Source organism: Mus caroli, unplaced genomic scaffold (assembly GCF_978045245.1).
Source record: "Mus caroli unplaced genomic scaffold, Mus_caroli_1 scaffold_3, whole genome shotgun sequence".
Classification (NCBI taxonomy): Eukaryota; Metazoa; Chordata; class Mammalia; order Rodentia; family Muridae; genus Mus; species Mus caroli.
The window spans coordinates 59,946,882-59,971,533 of record NW_028227258.1 but is presented as its reverse complement, the minus strand read 5'-3'; the positions used below and the strand labels follow the sequence as shown (position 1 = coordinate 59,971,533).

The window sequence follows — 24,652 nt, the reverse complement described above, 5'->3', positions numbered from 1 at the left end:
ACATGAAAACAAAAATAGCAAACTATTAGCCTATCAAGCCCTAGTTAAATCAAACGTGAAAAGACTTCTATATGTACATACATAGATATATGTACAAAGTCAAAAGGAGCTTTTAAAAAGCATTGCAAAGTCAAACTTTGCCAAATCAAAATCCCTCTTTTTAAAATGCAAAAAGTCCTTTAACATAACTCCACAAAAAATTCTCCAGAATATCAAAGAAAAAGCATCCATGCAGCCAGGAGGTGGTGGTGCCTTTGATCCCAGAACTCCAGAGACAGAGGCAGGCAGATCTCTGTGAGTTTGAGGCCAGTCTGATCTACAGAGTGAGTTCTAGACAGCAAAATATGCACACAGAAAAAGCTTGTCTCAAAACAAAAAAGATAAAAAAAGCATCCATGTTAGTCAATCATGTGGTACAAACCTGTAATTCTAGCACTTGGGAAGCTGAGGTAGGAAGATATTAAGTTATAGAGCAACATAAGCAAGCAAAAACTTGTCTCAGAAAATCAAAGGATTCATTCTATTAACCATGTCTGGATAGCTAGGACCAGTGCTAAGCTATAACCAGCAGCAGTCTCTTCTACTCTTGGTCCTCTGTAGCAGCGGGCCCAGAGAGGGTAAGACACATGACTACAGCCCATCAGTTAGAGAAAACAAGAATCAAAGATTCTTTCAATCTTATTTCTAAGAAATCCAAACACTTCCCTGATTCTACAAATACAGTACACAGTATAAAGACATGAAACCCCAAATGCTGAGCCTCTCCTCCTAAGAAGCCAGCATATATAGAAGGGGAGGGGGAAAGCCTGAGCTGAATCAACTCTACACCAGGACTCCGCTGAGATGACTGAACTGGTTCAAGTCATTTTGAGATGGGTTTTTTGTCATCTGCGAAGTACTTTGGTGGCAAGGATTAACTAGACAAGGCAAGATGCACTGATTCCAGTTATCACATGAAAGAACCATTTACAATAAAAGCTTAGGGAAAGACATGGTTTAGGTTAACTCCCTGCAACCTGTAATATTGTGAGTTAGAGTTCAGTACCTGTCCACTCAACCTACAGTGACAGGAGATGGATTGAAGAAAACTGTCTTGGTTTTTGTCTGTTGGTTTGTCTGCTGGTTTGTCTGTCTGTTTGGTCTACAATTTTAACTCTACAAAGTCATAATAAAATTTGGGGTAACAAATGAGACAACTGGGTAAAGGGAAAACTGAGGGCTTGGGGCAAGGCTCAGCAGGTAAAAACACTTCCTGAACAAGCCTAGCAACCTGCATCTGAGTTCTGGAACTCCATAATAGAAGACCAGAACTGACCTCCATCCTGGGAAGGAGTGAGGGAGATGTTTCTATACACACACACACACACACACACACACACACACACACACACACACACACACTTTCTAATTTAATGAAGAAAATCCACATCTGCCTCTTATTTTCTATACATGTTTATCCTCAAATCCTTTAAAACTAAGGCTCATTGGTTATCACTGCTCAGGGACAGTCTCTGGAAGATAACTTAAGTATAATATAAAATATAAGTCTTTATCTTTAAGTGGACCATCATTTGTGACATCTACAAAAGCAACAGGAACTTTTTTATCTGTAACATTTTTGCAGAGAAAATATTCTCTATTTCATTAAAAGATACCAGCTAAATGAAATATATTATGAAAAAATATGGTAACCACTGACTAGCTACAAAATGTTTTTCTGTTCCCAACACAACTCCTAAATTTAGAACAATTCTTTTTGTTTGTTTTTGTTTTTTGAGACAAGCTTTCTCCTTGTAGCTATGGCTGTCCTGGAACTTCCTCTGTGAACCAGGCTGGCCTTGAAGTTGGAAACCTGTCTGCTTTCTGCCTCCAGAGTGCTGGGATTAAAGGCATGCACCACCACCACCCACCAGAACAACTTATTTTTTTAAGACATTTGTTTTTACCAAGGTGGGGTGGGGGTGGGGGGTGGGGATGAAGAGAAGGAGAAGAAGAAGACGAAGAAGAAGAGAGAAGGGAGGGGAACAATAATATATCTCACCACTTTTGGTGTGCTACATATTAAACTTCTAATAGCACACTGGAATCTCTCCACTGCTTCCTTTTCCTTTATGAGTATTACTAGGAGTACTTTACTGTCTGAAGGGGAGAAAATTGCAAATAGATATCTACCTTTCATGACATTAAACAAAAGAAAATACAGGGGGAAAAAGACCTTCAAAATACTTAGATAAAGATATGAAGTACCTATGTGTAAATAGAGTATCTAACACAAAGCTATGTATTTCAGTGCAACTAGAACTAAATCTTGACACACCAAAACAAAAAGTTCATATTATAACTGCACAGAAACAGAGACCTTGGAGAGTACTTTTAAAAGCCAGATTTTGTTTAAAAGATAGGAGGTGGGGGTGGGGAGTAATTCAAAGAAGTTACCTTACCAAAGATGTTAGTGGAATGGCCTTTCCTTGCAATAGGCCTGAGTTCATTATGTCCCCATCCGTATGTTCTGTAATTATCCCAGGCATGTTTCATCATCTGAGAAGAGAAAAATTGTAATACACCATTTGAAGCTATCCACAAACTGCTTTATTCTTCACATAATTTAGAGTTGGGATATTATATTCTTACCCATTCTGCCATGTTTCATACACTAGCATATACTCAATTAACATTTGTTTCAGTATAAAAACACACATACCTGCTGTGCTGGCTACTCTGATGTCAACTTGACACAAGCTAGAATTATCTGAAGGGAAGGAACCTCAAATGAGAAAATGCCTCCACAGCTGTAAGGCAGTTTCATAACTAGTAACTGATGAGAAAAGAGTCCAGCCCATGGTGGGTGGTACCATTCCCAGAATGGTGGTCCTGGGTTCTGTAAGAAAGCAGGCTGAGCAAGCCATTTAGGAGCAAGCCAGTAAACAGCATCCCTCCATGACCTGTGCATCAGCTCCTGACTCCAGATCCCTGCCATGTTTGAGTTTCTGTCCTGACTTCCTTCGATGATGAAGAGCAACGTGGAAGTATAAGCCAAATAATCCCTTTCCTCTCCAACTTGCTTTCTGATCATGGTGTTTCATTGCAGGAACAGAAACCCTAAGAAAAACAACTATACTTAATTTCAACTTACACAACAAAACATTAAATGTAATCAGAAAGCTATCTGGAGAAAGAGAGGTAGTTATCTGGCATTCTTTCCTTTCATAAAGTGCTAATACTTGGGGGAACAGCCCCTCTTCTTCACTGTGATAATGACTGGGCTGTCAATCAGGGGGTCTTGCTTCCACCACCAACTAATCCAGCCTGATTCTACAATCTCTTACCTTTAGCACAGAGATCAGAAGGTTTAAAGTGTTACAAAAGCAGTCCTAGGTAATATGCAACCAAATGGCCATGTCTGTATTCCAACTAAAATTGATTTTTCAAAAACAGGCAAATGAAAAGCTTTAGCCCACATGTGGTGAGCTGCCAAACCTTGCTCTCAGTCATAGTGACTTGATGGGTATATGGATCAAGTAGGATAATCAAGTCCTTTGTATTCATATTAGTCTAACAGCAGGAAGCAGAAGATTATCTTATTTAGGATCTCACGGGTTTATATCATTTAATCCTGATAATGGCTAACTCTCTCGCATCAAAGAAAAACCAAGTAATGAAAGAAAAGAGACAAATACAAATGCATTATTACAGACTTAGAATCAGCCATGCCTAATGCCCTTATTTGAAGCCATTAAACTAATAAATACTCTGTACCAGTTAGCATGAGTTCAGTGTCTTACAACCTATGTAGTTCTGAGCTACACAACAACATTTAGTGTAACAGTAAACTGTGGTGTATCATTTAACAACGTACCATCCATTAAACCACTTCAAAACGTGCTCTATGTAATCATATACCAAAATCAGGCAAAAACATTATAAGAAAACTCCAGACAAATACAGACAAAATTTCTTCTAAAACAAATATTGCTGTATAAAGAAAATATGTTAACATGATTTCATGTACCCAGACATATAAGGTGAGTTTAACATTTTTAAAAAAGTAAATAAAATTTACCATATTAACAAAAAAGTTTTTAAAAAATCAGACAATTATCTGATTTTTTTAGAAAAATATAGACAAAGCATTTCACAAAATTCAATATACATTCATGATAAAAAAAAAAAACCCTTAAACTGTAATTACAAAGAAATATCCTCAAACTAAGAGGCTACCCTGAACTGACCCAGCATGCCTAACGGTTGAATACTAAGCACTTAAGCTCTGGAGTAAGCACCTAACTCAGTCTGCTGATTCTCACCATTTCTTTCACACAATAGTTAACAGAAGGTCTAGCCTGTGCAGTAGGCTAAGAAACAAAGAAAGGAAAAGGAAAAGTACCACCATTCAAAGAGGATAATTATGTAGAAGGAAAATCTGAAGTTTCTACAAAAAGTCACTAGAAACAGTAGGTCAAAGCAAGCCTGGTAAAGGAACAGGACAAGCTGAGCCCCAATGCATTGCAAAGCTAACCTCTATGGAATCTGACAAACTACTGAGCCTGAGCCTTAAACTCCCTTAAATGCACGTGATTATCAATCCAAATTATTACATATGTAAGAAAATATTTCAAAACATTATAATGACATCTGAAAATGGATAATGAACGTATCTGAACAAAAAGCTGTCAAAGAAAGTATGCTCCCAAGACAAGCATACTAAGCAGCCATTGTGTAAAACAGACCACAGTGACAGGCAAAAATTAACATGTCCCCCCATCTTCACTAATCAAGGGCAAGGTTTACAACCAAGGCCAAGGGTGATGGCCATCAGGATGGAACATCAACTGAGCAGGATAAGGAACCACTCAGGAAACAACCCTGGCTATGTCGATAAGGATGTTTACAGGAGGCTTCACTGAGGAGGGAAGACCAACCCTGAAAGTGGGAGGTTCCATCCTTCCCATTTGGTTGAAACTGGGGGCGAAAGGGAGGAAAGGAAAGGGTAGACGCCAGCTGAGTACAGGATTCACTGCTCTCTTGCTCCCTTACTGCAGATGCAACATAACTAGCCATCTCACCTTCCCTGGCGCAACAATGTCTAACTGAGCCAAAAAAAGCCTGCCCACCTACCCTCCCTCCCAGTCCCTTCCTTCTCCTCCCTCCTACCCTCTCTCCCTTGCCTTCCTTCTCCTCCTTCCTTCCCCATCCCTTCCTTTTGTAGCTTCTGTCAAAAATGTCATAGCTGTCTCTTGTGAGACTACACCGGGGCCTAGCAAACACATAAGTGGATGCTCACAGTCAGCTTTTGGATGGATCACAGGGCCCCCAATGGAGGAGCTAGAGAAAGTACCCAAGGAGCTAAAGAGATCTGCAACCTTATAGGTGGACCAACAATATGAACTAACCAGTAACCCGGAGCCCTTGACTCTAGCTGCATATGTATCAAAAGATGGCCTAGTTGGCCATCACTGGAAAGAGGCCCATTGGACATGCAAACTTTATATGCCCCAGTACAGGGGAACGCCAGGGCCAAAAAGTGGGAGTGGGTGGGTAGGGGTGGGGGGGAGGGTATGGGGGACTTTTGGGATAACATTGGAAATGTAAATGAGGAAAATACCTAATTAAAAAAAAATGTCATGGCAGTGAGAAAAACTGACAGACTTTAAAATACATTAAAAACATATCCATACCAGACTATATAGATACGTGACTGTATAAACTGAATGTATTCTTGTTGATGCTGTTACAGCTGACGAAGCTGCTTCACAAGCAGTGTAACTATAAACTCTACTCAACATTATCAAGAACCCCAATTAACACAGTTTAACTCAATCCACTAGAGTTGGTATCCTCGTAATCTGTAATTCCTAGAAATTCCTTGAAAGACTTCTGGGGCTAAATAAATTTAAAGACCTCTGAGATCAACCATTTTCTATCATTTAATCCATGAAGAATCTTTGGAAGGAACATGGTCCTAATAGCAGTACAGTTCCTTAAAACATGGCTCAAACAGCATGAATTGCTTAAAATCTCATTTATGAAAGGCTCTGCACAGCATCTGGTACAATCCATTCAAACTGAATATTTTAAATTGCTTATTCAATAAACTTATACACAGATCTTACTCCTTTATAAAACCCTGGCTTCAAAAGATCTGTAGCATGGTGAAGCCATCTAACCATCTAAACAAACTTGAGCCAATTTCAAAAACTTTATGATCAATAAAGAAAAAGAGAGCGCTCCAATCCTTACAGCCATACTGAGGAACAAGGGGATGCACACCCAACACCACAGAATGTCCAGTCAGCCACAAAGCTGCTGTCTCTGGATCACCAGCCTCAGCTTATTACCTCTTTAATTTTGTCTCTTTTCTTCTTGATCTCCATGTCTTCTGGATCCCCACCACTGACCCCTACACGTTGTGGGACAGGGACAGGAGGCAGGACCCTGGTCTCTTTTGTCTTCATTGCTTGGGCTACTTTGTTTTTCTCTGTCTGGATTTCTGCACGAATTTCCTCTCTTGACTTTCTTAATTTTTCTTTTGCTTCTTCCAGGGCTTTCTCATGATCAGCTCTAATCTTATTTCTCAGACGCTCTTCTTCTTCCCTGGGAAATAAAAATAAATTAATTTAAAAAAAAAAAGAAAAGGTCAGAGTAGTACTTGACACCTTAGAATTCTCCTACGAAACTCTAAGGCCTGTTTTCTCGTCCCCCACATTAAAAGGTAAAGATTATCAGTGGCAGAAAGTCATCTGCTCAAAGAACAGAATATATAGAAGGAAAATGTAGTCTAGATGCTGAGTAAATATTTTACAATGAGAGGGGAAGCCTACAAAGAAGTTCTAATTCCACAACAGAGACCTGGGGAACTACAACCAGTAACTTGAAGGGATCCATGGAAAGAGGGCAAGGATGAGGCAAGGAGAACAAGAGGGCAGCGAGAAGGGAGAGCAAGTCAGTCAGTGGTGGTCAACAGCAGAGAGGAGACAACATGAACCCAGGACCAAGGGAAGAGACCAAGGGAAAGTAGAGGTGGAAACTTTCATTTATTTAGTACAGCATATACTGCTGAAAATACTCTACAAATGGCCAAGATTTAATAATGCAACAATTCCCAACTGAGGAAGACTAATTAAAACTCTCTTCAGCTTTTTTTAAAAATAAAAGTTCTAATTTAGTTAGTGGTGAATACAGTGTTTCTTATTCTAAATAATTGAGAGCACAAGTGTTTCAGATTTCAATTCATCAGGTTTTGAAAAGTCTAGTTGTGTTTTCCCACTCCTAACTGCCTGTCACAAAAGGGCAAATGCTACCATTCATGTGAGGTCTGTAGAAAAGGCAAAGCTACGGAGCTGCAAAGTAAAATATTGGTATCCAGGGACTGCAGTAGGGGTGATAAAGTCATTGCTTTATGGGTGCAGAGTTCCTGTTACCGGCATCAAAAGAGGTCTAAAGAAGGAGACTGATGGCTGCACAACAATATGAATGTACCTAATGCCACTGTATTCAAGGTGGCCAACAGGATAAAGTGTTATATATCCTTTACTGTGAAGTTTAAACCGGAAGAAAAGTCTACTCAAATACTTATACCAACTTTATTCATAATAAACACAAACTAGAAAAATCCAGATGTCCTTCAACAGATAATTAAACAGAAGACCGAAGACAGAACACGCACACGCACACTCGAGAAGAACAATGCTACCTTACCAAAAATAACGGAGAATTGTGCCTGCCCAATGTAACACATCATAATCCATCCATGCCACCCAAATCTTTCCCACCTGTCCACATAATCCTAATTTCATAAATAAGAAAAAGGGGGTCTACCAGGAAATATTTTTCTCTGTGGATTAAGAAATGGACAAAGTCAACTGAAAAAAAAAAAAAAAAAACCTGCCATTTGGCTGCTAAGTCCAAACTGACCCAACTATTCATCCTTTTCTTCAAACAGCTACAACCATGAGACAATCAGCATGAAAACAAACGGCCACCATGGACCAAAGAGAGAAGAAAAGGGGAGATTCTGCTGGAGCCCTCAACTACCTGCCCCAGATTTCAGACTCTGTGGAGTTCCTCGCAGTTAGGTGTTCTGCCGCTTTCAGTTAAGAGTCTCCCCAACTTACTCCATGCAAGCACAGGCATACACATAGGTTCAGAAAAGCAAAGGGCTTAATGGTTCTTTCAAGGGCAGTTTCTGTCTTCCTGACAAGTACTAGAGTCTGAAGAAGGAAACCAGGGGCTAACACCGTGTTTGCAGAGGCTTACAGGCATAACTGTAAAGCATCGTCCTCCCCACCCCCAAACCTCTGCAAACAGGCTGATTAGTGCAAATTATACAGTAATCTAGAGTCAGCACTGAAGTGGATGGCATGGGATATAGAATATATCCCATCTGTCTTTTCAAAGCTTCTCAAGGAATCAAGACCAGTTTATAGGGCCTGAGCTTTGTGAAAGAAATGTCTAACACATTTCTAAAACTTACTTCGTGACAGTCTCCTTATCACTTTAGTCTTCAGAGCCCTTTTAGCAAGATAGAACACACTAACCAAGGACATCTCTCTAACTATGCAATCAGTGAGGCCTGTGGCATCTTCATTAGCAGGGTGACAATAAACACATATCACCTCTCTGAGCCTCCTTTTCTCAGTATGACAGAAGGCCTCTGCCAAGCACACATGATTACTAGAAGAGATGAGAGGCCCCTTGGCTGAGAGTCCAGTAAAGTTCTGAAGTGTTCCTTCATTCCCTTCATGCCCTACCCTTCTCATTACTCCCCATTCCCCACACATAGCCATATACAGAGCTAAGTAATGACTAGGCTACATTGTCACTGTCCTTTGGGACCTGCACTCTTATACCTTTTCAGCTTCTCTAAAGAGGAAGAAAGCAACAAATTCTGGGAAAGACAGTGAAAATTTAAAAGGCATCAAATCATTCTAAGACAAGGCCTACATCTTTAAAGGCAAAAGTATCCATAAGTGTGTGGTTTTATTTCTGGGTCTTCAATTCTATTCCATTGATCAATGTGTCTGTCTCTGTACCAATACCATGCAGTTTTTAATCACGATTGCTCTGTAGTATAGCTTAAGGTCAGGGATGGTGATTCCCCCAGAAGTTCTTTTATTGTTAAGAATTGTTTTCGATATCCTAGGTTTTTTGTTTTTCCATATGAAATTGAGAATTGCTCTTTCCATGTCTTTGAAGAGTTGTGTTGAAGTTTTGATGGAGACAGTGTTGAATCTGCAGATTGCTTTTGGTAGGATGGCCATTTTTACTACGTTAATCCTAACAATCCATGAGCATGGGAGCTCTCTCCAATTTCTAAGGTCTTCTTCATTTTCTTTCTTGAGAGACTTGAAGTTCTTGTCATATCGATCTTTCACTTGTTTAGTTAGAGTTCCCCAAGATATTTTAAATTATTTGTGACTATTGTGAAGGGTGTCGTTTCCCTATTTTCTTTCTCAGCCCATTTGTCATTTGTATAAGGAAGGTTACTGAGTTGAATTAATTCTATATCCATGCACTTTGCTGAAGGTGTTTATCAGCTATAGAAGTTCTCTGGTAGAATTTTAGGGGTCGCTTATGTATACTGTCATATCATCTGCAAATAGTGACACCTCGACTTCTTCTTTGCCAATTTGTATCCCCTCCATCTCCTTTTGTTGTCTTATTGCTCTAGCTAACTTGATCTTTGACAAGGAAGCCAAATATATACAATGGAAAAAAAGAAAGCATCTTCAATAAATGGTGCTGGTCTAACTGGCAGTCAGTATGTAGAAAAATGAAAATAGATCCATATTTGTCACTGTGCACAAAGCTCAAGGCTAAGTGAATCAAGGACCTCAACATAAAACCAGATACACTGAATCTCATAGAAGAGAAAGTGGGAAAGAGTCTCAAACTCACTGGCATGGGGTTGGGGGGCGGGGAAGCACACGCAGAAGAATTTCCTAAACAGAACACCAGTGGCTCAGGCTCTAAGATCAAGAATTGATAAATGAGAACCTCATGAAACTATAAAGCTTCTGTAAGACAAAAGACATAGTCAATAAGACAAATTAGCAACCTACAGATTGAGAAAAAATCTTCACTAACCCCACATCTGATAGAGGGCTAATATCGAAATATATAAAGAACTCAAGAAGCTAACCTCCAAAAAAAACCAAACAACTCAATCAAAAAGTGGGGTATAGAACTAAACAGAGAATTCACAACAGAGGAATGGCTGGGAAGCACTTAAAGAAATGTTTAAAGTCCTTAGTCATCAGGGAAATGCAAATCAAAACTATTTGCGCCTGCGATTCCACCTTATACCAATCAGAATGGCTAAGATCAATAACTCAGGTGACAGCACCTATTGGCAAGGATGTGGAGAAAGAGGAACACTCCTCTATTGCTGATGGGATTGCAAACTGGTACAACCACTCTGGAATTAATCTGGAGGTTCCTCAGAAAATTGGAGATAGATCTAACTGAAGACCCAACTATAGCACTCTTGGGCATTACCCAAAAGATGCCCCACCATGCCACAGGGGCACATGTTTCACTATGTTCATAGTTGCCTTATCTATGATAGCCAGAAGCTGGAAACAACCCAGATAGATGTTCCACAATGGATGGATACAGAAAATGTGGTTCATTTACACAATGGAATTCTATTCAGCTATTAAGAGTGAGGACATCATGACTTTTGCAGGTAAACTGATGGAACTAGAGAATATCATCCTGAGTGAGGTAACTCAGACCCAAAAGGACATGCATGGTATGTACTCACTAATATGTGGATATTAGCCAAAAAAGTACAGAAAACCTAGGATACAATCCACAGAACTCAAGAAGGTTAACAAGCCAAAGGGCCCAAGTGAGGATACTTCAATCCCACATGGGAGAAGAAAGCAATCACAGGAGGAAGAGAGAGGGAGGGGCCTGGGTGGGAGGGGGGAGGGGGAGGGGAAAAGGGAACATGAGCAGGTATTGGGGGTGGGGGGTGGGGGACAGGAGAGAAGCCCTGATGGCCAGCAGAATGAATGGAAATATGCAACCTTGGGGGTGAGAAGTTGGTAGACACTCTAGAATATACCAGAGACCTGTGACGTGAGAGATTCTCAGGACTCAAAGGGAAGGACCTTAGATGAAATGCCCAACAGTGGGGAGAGTCCACCTCCAGTAGAAAGGCAGAGCATCCTGATGATAACAGACTGAATCACTGAATCTGTAAGCCAGCCCCAATTAAATGTTCCTTATTAAAAAAGAAAGAAAGAAAGAAAGAAAGAAAGAAAGAAAGAAAGAAAGAAAGAAAGAAAGAAAGAAAGAAGGGAGGGAGGGAGGGAGGGAGGGAGGGAAGGGAGGCAGGAAGGCAGGAAGGCAGGAAGGCAGGAAGGCAGGAAGGAAGGAAGGCAGGAAGGAAGGAAGGAAGGAAGGAAGGAAGGAAGGAAGGAAGGAAGGAAGGAAGGAAGGAAGACAGGGCATCAAGTGGAGGGAATGGGGTTGCCATTCCACAGTCAAAAATTCTGACCCAAAATTGTTCCTGTCTAAAAGAACTGCAGGAACAAAAATGGAGAAGAGACTGAGGGAAAGGAGGTCCACTGACTGTCCCAACTTGGGATCTATCTCAAGGGGAAGCTCCAAGGCCTAACACTATTACTGATTGTCTTAATTAGGGTTTTACTGCTGTGAAGAGACACCATGACCAAGGCAACTCTTATAAGGACAACATTTAATTGGGGCTGGCTTACAGGTTCAGAGGTTCAGTCCATTATCATCAAGGTACGAGCATGGCAGCATCTAGGCAGGCATGTAGCAGGAGGAGATAAGAGTTCTATATATTCATCTGAAGGCTGCTAGAAGACTTCCAGGCAGTTAGGACTAGGGTATAAAGCCCACACCTACAGTGACACACCTATTCCAACAAGGCCACACCTCCTAATAGTACCACTCCCTGGCCCAAGAATATACAACAGTCACACTGTTTGCTTACAGATGGGAGCCTAGCATGGTTGTCCTCTGAGAGACCCAACAAGCAGCTGAGAAAGACACAGATACTTACATCCAATCACTGGACTGAAGTCGGGGACCCCTGTGATTGAATAAGAGAAAGGCTGGAAGAAGCTGAAGAGGACGGTGACCCCATAGGAAAGACTAGCAGCAGTCTCAACTAACACGGACCCCTGAGATCTCTCAGACACTGGGCCACCAACCAGGCAGCATACACTAGCTAGTCATTGGACCAGCCCCTGACACATCCACAGCAGACGGTTGTCTGGTCTGGCCTCTGGGAGAGAAGATGCACCTAACCCACGAGAGACTAGAGGCTGGGGAGTGTGATTAAATATCTTTTCTAATAAGACAAAAAAACTATTATGTTCAGAGATTTTGGTTTCTGTTCAAATCTGTCATGGAAAGCTTACCACAACAGGCAGGTAACATAGGCTCAAAAAGAAAGAAAGCAAAAAAGTTCCAAGTCCTACCCAAAGTGCTGAGATAGTCAAAGGGCTATCTATAACAATTGTCGTTAAAGCAAGCAACTTGCCAAATTCATCCTCAAACCCATGTTAAAACTCATGAGGTACAGAACATCTAGCTGTAATAATATTGTCATGTAATATAGTAATAATAGCTCCCAACATTTTACTTTATTAGCTAAATGCTAGATTCAATTGCTCAACCACAAGTGAAGTACATTTGAAAACAACATGTGGGAACTGACAATTTACATAATTTTTATAATTAGTTTTAAAAATAAAATTTGAACTCCTTAAATTTTAGCATTTTAGAGAAAAGCATTAGAAAAAGGATAACACATCATAACTGGATTTCATTCTGAAATATTAAGAGCTTTAGAAAATTCTACCAATAAAATTTGTCCACTAATAGATCAAAGAAATAAAACCAAATCATCCATCAGAAGTGAACAAAAAATAAAATTCAATATCCATTTATGATGGCTATACCTCATATCAAAGCAGAAAAAGAGAAAACAACCAGATAAAAGATACTTTCCAAAGGCAAATATAACTCTTGTCACTCAATATAATCATCCCTAAACTACAAAAGCAATTCCTTCAAGATGAGCGAACAAGATGCTATCACAGCTTCTTCCTGACTGCAATGGGAAACTGTCAGCAGCAAAAAAATAAACAGATGAAAGGAAGAAAGAAAGAATAGAAGGATGGAAAAACAGTTTTGTCCCAGCAGGCACAAGTCTACAGGAACCTACAAAACTAAGAGTTCAACAAGGAGGGGCCGCCAGCCCATGCTCAGCAAACACTCTCTTTCCAGCACAGCCTCTGCTCCCATCTTTCTAGACTCCAAGCCTCGCAACGTCCACTTCATGGCCTCATCTATGGTAATATCATGTTTATGTCCACAGGTGAGCTCGGTTATGTCTATTATTTTCTTGCTACGATTAACAGCCTTAAAATTTTAAAATTATCTATGAAACAGCCTTTTTCAGGCATCTTGTTTTAATAATATTAAAGGAAAATTTCATAGAATGTAGGAAAAAAATCTAAAAATAGCTGAGTTATGTAAATTGCTACGAATGTACAATACAGAGCAAGAATTGGTTTAGTAAATGACTAGAGGACAACTAGCAACTGGTAAAGAAAACAGTGAAACAACACAACTGAAATCTTACACAATTTAGTGCAACATGCCTGCAGAAAATTAAGATCTTCTAAAAAGAAAATGCCTCACCTTCAAGGCCGTGACAGAAGGACCTCTCAAACTCAGAGGTCTCCAGGGTATAATGGTGCCAACTATTATAAGGGAGTTATTCACAATTCAGTCTAAGATGATTCTCAGTAGCAAATGGATGTACTCTATCTGCACAGAATAGCACTCTTACATGAACAAGAAAGAACTTTCTGTACACTATTATTGTAGGCCAAATCATGTACTTTCTAGTATACTGATTATGTTAAGAATCGGAGGACAAACCGTACCACTGGGACTCCCCATTCCTTAAGAGTGAATCCTCTGCTTCAGACATATTAATGGAGAAGCCTAACTGTCTCAATACAAGCAATGCATCAGCCACATGAAAAAGACTTGCGATTTGAAGCCAAGCACTGAGAAATCCACTGAGGCCCAAGCATCAAAGCCAATCTATCACCAGGCTTCCCCGGCTCCAAAGCACTGATTGCTACATGATGATGCAGCCCATGACCATCAACACAAACTCACTGTCTTTCCTCAGGTACAGATCACCAATTTGGCTGTTAACTCTTTTCTGCTTATATAATGAGCACTTACTTAATCAGTCCAACATGAGTCTTAATAGGATTTCATCTTAATAATAATTTTAGTTCAAATGAATGGTTACCACTCAGTAAATTCAATGATAATCAGCCAGCATTCCCCAAAAGTAAAGAGTAATTTAATAGGCTCTGGGAACACAGAGGGGGGTGGGGGGAGAGGGGAGAGAGGAGAGAAAGAGAGAGGATTTGCTGATAGGAGCAAGTCAAATGTGTAAACGGAGTATGTACACAATGAGTAAATCACAACAGAGGAAACAGGACACAACAACTGTTACAGAAAATGTAAACCACACATGGAAAATATAACTATATGTTAACAATACAGAGTATGGCCTGAAAACAGATTTGCATATAGACAGAGAAAGATGTGATTGTCAAATAGAAATTAAAAGAATGGGACTCTGCCAGGCTGAACAAGAAAGTAGAGTGTATGATGGCACAAAAGAAGGGCACAACATACTAGACAAAGTACTTTGTCTATTAAAGTCAAGAAAGCAAACCATGTGGGCTAGAAGAGAACACATTCCAGTAGGATAGACACACTGAGCTTAACAAGAAAATGGGTGTGGGTAAGAATAGGGGTAGGGATGGCAAAAGTATGAATAGCAGTTACATAAATCCTGATTACAAGAGGAAGATACTAAAGAACTTCAATTTGAAACAACACAACTGCACTTTAGTCTTAGAAGATGCTGTCAGGATTGACTTAGAGGAAAAACAGAGACTGGAAAAGGAACTAGAAGATCAAAGACACCACACAGATGAAGGGGGATGTGCTAAATTAGATTTGAAGTAAAAGCTCTAAATATTAGAGATTTTAGAAGGTCAGAACAAAGGGACTGGAAAGATGGCTAAGTGGTTAAGAGCTCTTATTGTTCTTCTAGAAGACCCAAGTTCAGATCCAAGCACCCATGTCTGTCAGCTCACTACTACCTGTAACTCCAGCTCCAAGGAATGCAATGCTCTCCTCACACACGTAAGTTCATACCCACACACAGACACAAAGTTATCTTTTTATCTTAAAAAGACAAAAATCAATAAATTTGGGTGAATAAGTATGAAAAGGGAAAGAAAAGGTTTTATCTTAAAAATAAATAAATAAATAAAATAAATAAAAATAAATAAATAAAAGAATAAATAAATTTGGGTAAATAAGAGAAGGAAGTTAAAAGTGGTATTTTTCTGTACTGACTTGAAAGAAAGGAATATCATTAATTAATACAGAGAGTAAAGAAGGGAAGGGGTGGTGAGATGGCTCTGTTGGTAAAGACCCTGGCATACAAGCAATGAGGACCTGAGTTCACTTCCCAACTCATGCCTCAAGAAACAAAAAGCAAGCAAACAAACATACAAAGACATATCTCACATCACACAGAACCTTAGGTGTCAAGATGCATGCCTGTAATCTCGGCAAAATCTCAATGAAGGTCTGGAGAGGTGGCTCAGAGGTTAAGAGCACTGACTGTTCTTCTAGAGGTCCTGAGTTCAATTCCCAGCAATCACATGGTGGCTCCCAACCATCTGTAATGGAGTCTGACGCCCTCTTCTGGTGTGTCAGAAGACAGCAACAGTGTACTCAGTGGGAAAAGAAAAAAAAAAAAAAAAGGCATGTGCTTCCATGCCCTGCTTTATAAAAACAAACAAACAAAATAAACAAAGCTCAGTGCGCACCTCTAAGAGCAGTCCAGGTATGGTGGAAACAAGAGGACCCTGGGGTCAGCTGCTCTTGTCAAATCTGTCAGCTCCAGGCTCAGTAAAAGATTGTCTCAAAATAAATCAACAAATAAGGTAGAGAGCAAGAGGAGACACTGACATCTACTTCTGGCCTTCCCATGCCAGACACATGTATGTGCACATGCACAGTCATACACACACAGAAGAAACTGATAAAAGGAAAGAGTGAGAAAGATAAGTATGACTTGAGTCATGCTAAGTCAAAGGTCAACAAAGCACAGAATTCAGCTACCTAAGGGTAGACAGGTAGATTTGGAAGTCATCACCTAAAGGAGACAGTTCAAGCTCCCACCTAACTCTACATGAGTATTATGGCTTTAATATAAAATGAACCACATACACAGTCTCACATATTAAAGCGTAGGTCCTCAGCTAGTGGCATTATTTTGGGAGGTTCTGACATTTTCAGGTGTTGACGCCTAACTCCACTGAAGCAGGTTCTGGTGGGCATACTGTCCCTGCCCTGTTCCTTCCTGCCACATCACCATGATGTAGACTGCTCTGCTTCACCATGTCCTCCACACCACAATGGACTGACACTTCTGCATCTGTGAACCAAAATAATTCCTGGCATTCTGTCAGTGAACAGCCTAAATGGGTACACTTTTATATCTCAATAGCAAGGCATGATGATGCATGCCTATAATCTCAACACTTGGGAAGCAGAAGCAAGTAGAGTATGCATTTGAGGCCAGCCTGGGCCTTATAGTGAGCTCTAGATCAGCCTAAGCTGCCAAGCCCCTATCGCAAAAGCAAATACGTGGCAGGATGGCTTCTTCCTAATGTGCAGCAGCTCCATCGACATCACACAGTGCGTCTCAGAATGAGGATAAAGATTGTTTCATTCTGTGCACACAACTCACAGCTCAGTGCACAGTCCAGTGCTTTGGAGTCCACTGCAACCTTACTGCTCATCCAACTGCACTTTTCATCTCCTCTGACCCAGGACTCAGGAGGTGTCCATTCCCAGACATTGGGAGATTATCCAGTACCATCATGTTACCAAGGTGTTTTGCTTTCACTGAGGCTAAGAGCATACTTCATATGACCCAAGTCCTTTTATTATAGCCAAAAAAAGATCTATACTGATATAGCTGCATCTGCATTTAACAGAATGTACATTTTGCAGTTATTGGGTAGTGTCTTAGATAGGGTTTTACTACTGTGAACAAACACCATGACCAAGGCAAGTCTTATAAAAACAACATTTAATTGGGGCTGGCTTACAGGTTCAGAGGTTCAGTCCCTTATCATCAAGGTGGGAACATGGCAGTATCCAGGCAGGCATGGCACAGGCAGAGCTGAGAGTTCTATGTCTTCATCCATACCCATACATACCTGCATACCCATACACACACGCATACACATGTGTGCATGCAGAGACATACAAAATTAATAAAGCAAAGAAAACTACATTGGACTTAAAGGAATAAGTATATGATGAAGAGTAAAATCACAAAGTTAATTACCCATTCTTGATTTTCTTTTAATTGAAAAGTCACTCTCAGCAAACTAGAAATATAAGGGAAAATCCTGATCTGACAGAGAAGTCCATGCAAAACCTAAAGCTGAGATCATATTTAAAGATGAAAATCTGAACATGTTCCTGCTATGATTAGCACACTTTCTCATTTTTACAACATCTATGATATTAGAGGCTCTAACTAAGACAATAAGAAAAGAGAAAATAAAAGGCATGAAAATTAGGAGGAAGGAAGTAAAGATGTTTTATTTACAGATAATATAATTACATAAAAATGCTGTCAACAGGCCAGGTGGTAGGGGTACAACCTGGTGGTCCACGTCTTTAATTCCAGTACTCTGACATAAGCAAGTGGATCTCTGAGTTCGAAGCCAACCTCGTCTACAGAGTGAATTCCAGGACAGCCAGGACTATACACACATACAAAAATAATAAATAAATAAATAAATAAATAAATAAAAGTGTGAATACAAATATGCTATTTTTGCGAGACCACTGCATGAAGTGAATACTCAAATAAGATACATTATTATAAATTAAATAAAAAGAGCAAAAATTTTAAAACCACTTAAAGTAGCATAAAATGTGATTCAACTTAAGAACACATTAAAGAAAGACATATTAAGGCCTGAATATTAAGTACTATAAACACAACTTACACAAATCCAAATTAGTACATGTACTGGCTGGTTTTGTGTGTCAACTTGACACAAGCTGGAGTTATCACAGAGAAAAGAGCCTCCCTTGAGGAAATGCCCCCATGAGATCCAGCTGTAAGGCATTTTCTCAATTAGTGACCAAGGGTGAGAGGGCCAATTGTGGGTGGTGCCATCCCAGGGCTGGTAGTCCTGGGTTTTATAAGAAAGCAAGTTGAACAAGCTAGGGGAAACAAGCCAGTAATAACATCCCTCCATGGCCTCTGCATCAGCTCCTGCTTCCTGACCTGCTTGAGTTCCAGTCCTGACTTCCTTTGGTGATGAACAGCAATGTGTAAGTGTAAGCTGAATAAACCCTTTCCTCCCCAAGTTGCTTCTTGGTCATGATGTTTTGTGCAAGAATAGAAAGAATAGTAACCCTTTTTTACTTTTAAGACAGTAAAAAAGACACACCATGTTTGTGAATCAGAGTCAATGTTATTAAGACAACTATTCTCCCTAATTAATATTCATACAAAATGTTCAGGCTTTTATAGAACTTGAAAGCTGACTTTAGATTTACAAGGAAATGCTCAAGACCTAGAATACCCAAACGATGTTTGAGAAGAGAAATAGAAGACTTAGATAAAGACACAGTGACCAGCAGTGCAGTGCCAGCATCAAAGACAGTCGCTAACAACAGAGCAGCTTTCCTTGCCAACCTTCATTGTCCACTATCCTGAAAAACACTCTATGATCACCCTCTGGCCACCCCTCAAGCTAGGGCCTCAGCATTATTACACTTCACAGTCTTTACCTATAGTCTGCTTCACTCTTTTCTTGTTGTGGTGAGTTCACACTCATTCTTTAAAATCCTATCCATGTTAAAACTATCCAGAACTCTACAGACTCTCATATTATTAGGACTTAGTTTATTTCAGATGCCACTTTGGCAACAGAGGCATGCGAATCTAAAGGCATCACAGTGACACTAATGTTCTGACAGCAGCTCTGACTGTGGTACCCTAGCCTGTTCTGTCTTCAGTAAGGTTCTGTGTACCTGGTTTTATTGCCTATTAAAACCAAATCTATGGTTTTAATGCCTATTAAAACCAAATCTATGTTCTCTAGACATTGTCAAGTCTGAAAGACACCAAATACCCTTCCAATAAACCCTTTGGTTAAATATATTTCCAGTATTTGTACTCTAGGGCAGATCACTGTAATACAGAATAGTCTAGTAACAACAACTAAGGATATGTGTCCATTCTCCATTTTGATAAGGCAATTCATTGTAGAAATGGAAGTTCTTACCTGCCAAAATCCCTGAAAAGTTGAGAAGACTCCTAGCGACATGTTTAATGGTCATAGCTGGATGGGAACACAAGGAATATAAGAACTTGGCCACGAAGCCTACAATTACTATATACCATTAAGCACTCACAACCAAGGCACTTTTAGAAATCTAGGAAGAGATCTGGAACACAAGACACTCATCTCCATACCCTGTTCTGCAAGGCTATGTCTAAGCTGAGAACCGACATGCACACACAGACAAGGCCTATCCCATTACTTTCTCCTAAGAAGTCCTCCTGCTCGTCTACCTGGAAAGCATTCTTTACCTGAAGAATATTCATGACTTTATAGGTGAATTCTACTGAGCAGCCAAAGAATTAACATTAATCCTTAAACTCTTCAGAGAGAAAAATACTTCCTCACTCATTCTATGAGGTTAGTCTTACCCTGAAAACCAAGAAAAACAAAGACATCACAAGAAAATACAATGACACAAATATCCCCTAGAAATGCAGGTGTAGAAATCCCCAACAAAATTCTAGCAAACTGAATCCTATATCATATTTAAAGGATTATACATAACAAACAAGTGGAGCTTATTCCAGTAATGCAAAAACAGTTGAAGAAAAATCAATGAATGATATATAACACACGAGGAACATGTGACAAAATGCAGTACTCTTTATAATAAAGTACTCAACCAACTAGAAAAAGATGCAAACTTCAACATGAAGCCCCAGCTATAGCACTCAATGGAGATGCTATCAGTACTACAGTGTATGCTCAGATAAAATATCAGCAAGAAAACCAAATAAAAAGCATGCAAAACTGAACGGAAGTAAAACTAAGACTCTTCACAGATGACATGAGTGTGTGTGTACCTAAAATGACAGAATACCTACAAAATGACTACTATACCTAATATCCTCTTACACAGTGCAGGCCACCTGTTCAGGGATGACCACCCGTAGTGGGCTGGGCTACATCAATTAGCAATGGCCATAGGCCACTCCAATGGAGGCCATTCCTCAGTTGAGGTTTTCTCTTCCCAGGTAAGTCTAGTTTGTGTCAGGTTCACAAAACTCACCAGCACGGTGCCCATAGCAAGAAGAAATGTTCAACACACTTAACAAAAGAACTCTCTATGTGAGAATGTATAATTTCTACAAATGTGAAAGAAAAAGGCAAAAACCAATGTTTTAAGAAAAGTCAACACAGTTACGTGTAGTAGCACACATCTGCCATCCCAGAGACAGGAGGCTGAAGCTAAAGAATCCCTTCCCTGAGCCCAGAAGTTCCAAAGCAGCCAGACCACTAAGAGATACCTTCTCAAACACAAAAGGAGAGGGTGTCCAAGAATACAAACCTAAACAACCAAGCAATGTGTTCACAAATATCCTAACTTCATAAATAATCAAGAAAACACAAACTAAAGGTGATCACATTGGTAAAATGTTCTTTAGTCAAATAATACCAGGGTTTATAAAGACACAGGTGGAAGTGTCAACCCAGAACACTAAATGTCACAGGTTACTGAAACAACACTGCAACCCAGTAATTACACATTTTTATCTTGAAGAAAAATAGATGCACCTAATAATACATTCCAAATGTTTCTGCAGAGTAAATGAATCTTTTCTAGAAATCTCTCAACTGAGGAACACATAACTTCAGAGCTAATTATACAACAGAATACCTAGGTGGATAACTGAAACAGAGCCACAACATCAATACACACAAATCATAATATTGAAAAATGTGTGAGGCATGTAATGAACATATAAAACCAAGCTCTGACAATGACAGTGTCAGCCCAAAATCTGACTTCAGAGATAAATCTTCAGCTGAAATAAGAAATGTTAAGAACTGACCACACTCAGGGGCTGGTGAGATGGCTCAGTGGGTAAGAGCACCCGACTGCTCTTCCGAAGGTCCGGAGTTCAAATCCCAGCAACCACATGGTGGCTCACAACCATCCGTAACGAGATCTGACGCCCTCTTCTGGAGTGTCTGAAGACAGCTACAGTGTACTTACATATAATAAATAAATAAATAAATCTTTAAAAAAAAAAAAAAAAAGAACTGACCACACTCAATACTGAGTACCCTGACATTTACTGTACCTGTTCATCTATTATGTATGATGACTTTTCATAACTTTTCAAAACCAAGACTGATATGGAAGTACTCAACATGAGATATTAAAATGCAGTAATATAAAAGTATGAAAACTGTGATCTTATTGATAGTAACTAGAAAGATCTATAGAAGTTTTTTTTAAATATGAAGCCATTATAATTTATTTAACTAATACTACACTGACAGAAATTTGGGTCATTTACCCTTTCATGTGACAGCTTCAAGGGACATTCTTCAACATTTGCACTATATATACAATGCAATGTTTTTCCAAAGATAATTTCCTAGACTTGCAGAATCAAAAAAAATACACTGTAAATTTGTCAGGGTAGCTAAATGTTCTCAAGAAACCTCAATCAATTTTCACTTTTCAGGGAGTTTGCAAGAGAACCAGGCGCTCCTGATTACCTCACCCTGATGTGCTGCCACCGAATTTTTAACTAGAGGATGAAAATCTGGGTTGTGAAAAGGCAAATGTTTATTGTGGCATCACAAAATGATAGAAAAATACTTGACAGTTTTTATAAACACATCAGCAAACATATATCCAACACAAACTTTTCATCTTGTTCTGCCTTACTATTGAGAGCCGTGCATGCACATGTAACAAGTGTACAAATAAAGCCACAATACCTACATGTCTTACACTTAAACTACAAAACTAAAATGCTTAGCTATATATGGACTTAGGACTGTGTCTGGCCTGTCTTTTCATATGCCAGAGTCCATTACCAATCAAAAAAGTTTAGCCGTATCTGCCACTTACTTCCAGACAGTCCAGGCCAAACATCAAAATACACAAGTTAATGACACAAAATATATTAGAGAAAACAAAAATAAAAGCAAAATCAATGACTAACCTGAACACAAATGAAAGCAGCTATCCAAATAACAGAGCAGAACCTCACACAGGTAAACACATTAAAAATGATATTACGATTTGAATCTAAAATTTGGATTTCAGTAGTGTCCACTGTCGAAAATTGATCTTCTGTATTTCACAGAAACCCCCATTACTTAGCATATTACTTGGTACATAATAAAAACTCAAAACACTTGCTGAATAATAATTTAATAATAGTATCAGTACTACTAAGGGGAAACTAAAAGAGATATAAAAATAATAGAGGGGGTTATAAACATATAAATGTGGAAATGCCAAAAAGCAAAGCAATAACCCATATGATCTCCAAATTACCCTAGTCCTTTAAAAAAAACTCCTGCCTAACTTGTAAGATTTGCTGAACAGAGAAAGCAAGTATTTTCAGGGACATCTCTCAATATTAAGGTTAGAAAATGATGGTCTTCAATCAGAGCCCATCTATCCCTCAGAGGCAGTGAAAACCTTTAAAGGGCCTGGTGGCTCAGTCACTCAGGGACTGTTTTTACCAAAGTCTACCCTCACAGCTTCAATAGTAAATCAAAACGCGTGACTATTAGCACAGCTCTGAAACGTGACACCTAGAAACACTTTTGTAAATATATTGAACTCTTCCTTCAAGACGGCACACAGAAAACATTCAATAAATTATTGCTTAACACTAATGAGAAATAAGAACTGTAAAATGGCCATCTCACTTGTTCTCAGCTTTACCGAAGAACGTTCTGCTGTAACCCTCCCCATCTTACTCCCTTAAAACAGGGTCTCCCACTGAACCTAGAGTCCTAGAGTCCTCCTTTTCCGTCCTTTGGCTAGGCTGGCCAGGCTGGCTCGCAAGGCCCAGTGAGCCTCCTAAATCCACTCCCCGCAGCGCTGTGGCCCTGGCTCACGGCTACCCCTAGCTTTTACATAGGTTCTGGAATCTGAACTCAGGACCTCACATTTGTGCCCTGATCACTCTTACCCAATGAGCCATCACCTTAGCCCTCATTTTAGTTTATTAAATTTGCATAAACTGTATAATCAAATTATAAACAAATCTTAGTCACTTCTTAAAAATATTTTATAACTTATTTTATGTACAAAAATGACACTACTTTCTATCAAATAGAACATATTATCTCATCAGTTCATGTGCTGTATAAACTAAAGTACCCCACACTTGCCAGTTCCCTATTGCATAAAATTACTTTTAGATAACATTCATGAGCAAAATCTGATTCTATCAATTCCTTCACTTCATAAATAAGTACATCAAGGCACAAAAGAAAAAAAAAACATTAAATAGGATATCTTAACAGTAATAAAGGCCAAGACTAAAATCAGAGCCTCTATTTCTTGCCTTTGAGTCAAATGCTACTATTAAATAAACGACAATATAGTAGTACAAAGAGTGTCCTCTGAAGGAGGTTTTTAAATAAATCTTAAAGCCCATTTGAATGAACAATCTCCACTATACATTTCATTTCAACAATATTCCAACAAAAAATTTCAGCAAAAATTCATCAGCAAAATAAACATTTCTAGCAGAATTTACACAAATAGAAAAACCAAAGTAACAAAATCATTTTCCTAGTCTAGAAATACACAGACTGAGTTTGGATATTTTAGTCATCTTCGATCAATAAAGAATATAACATGTACCTAAAATTTTAAATCACTCAATGATTTCAGTAGATACATAGCTTCTGCAGGAAACTTTTACAAATTTAGGCATGATTTAAAAGTTAGAGTGTCAAAATGAGATTACTTAAGTCCACTTACAAATCTGATGAGAAAACTAGAGAGGATAAAAACACTCATCACATGTTTCTACTCTTTTACCTTTAAAAAAAAAAGGAAATTCAATGCAGAGTAGTTTTAGATACATTTGAAGGACTAAGTTTGTTCTAGATTGGGCAAATATGCATTATTTCTAATAGTTTTCACTGATATTTTAACAGTAGGCCTTTATGCAGCATTGGAAATGAAATGTAAAATAGTCATCTGTCCTCAAGGACTGTATTGGGAAAGACAGATAAATAAGCAACAACTACATAGCCCTTTACGTAGACCATAAAAATGAGAAAGATTCAAAAAAATCTTTAGAGTCTAATAATAGCAGAGGAGCTAAAGGAGTAAGTCAAGCTGTTAATAAGTAAAACAGTAGCACCAAAAACTGAGAGTTAAAAGAGCAACAACAAAAGAAATATTATTAGAGAAAAGTATTTTAAAATCTCAAAGTATTTCAAAAGTACAG

General features: G+C 39.1%; 1 protein-coding gene across 1 annotated transcript in view; it reads right to left on the bottom strand.

The window, feature by feature from the left end:
• Nucleotides 1–24,652, bottom strand: part of Man1a2 (mannosidase alpha class 1A member 2) — a 129,393-nt gene that overhangs the window by 92,139 nt on the left and 12,602 nt on the right. The window contains exons 2-3 of the mRNA XM_021157562.3: nucleotides 6,336–6,591; nucleotides 2,442–2,538 (exon numbers count right to left, since the gene is read on the bottom strand). Of these exons, the coding sequence (XP_021013221.1) occupies nucleotides 2,442–2,538; nucleotides 6,336–6,591 (353 nt within the window). The remainder of the gene's footprint in view (nucleotides 1–2,441; nucleotides 2,539–6,335; nucleotides 6,592–24,652) is intronic.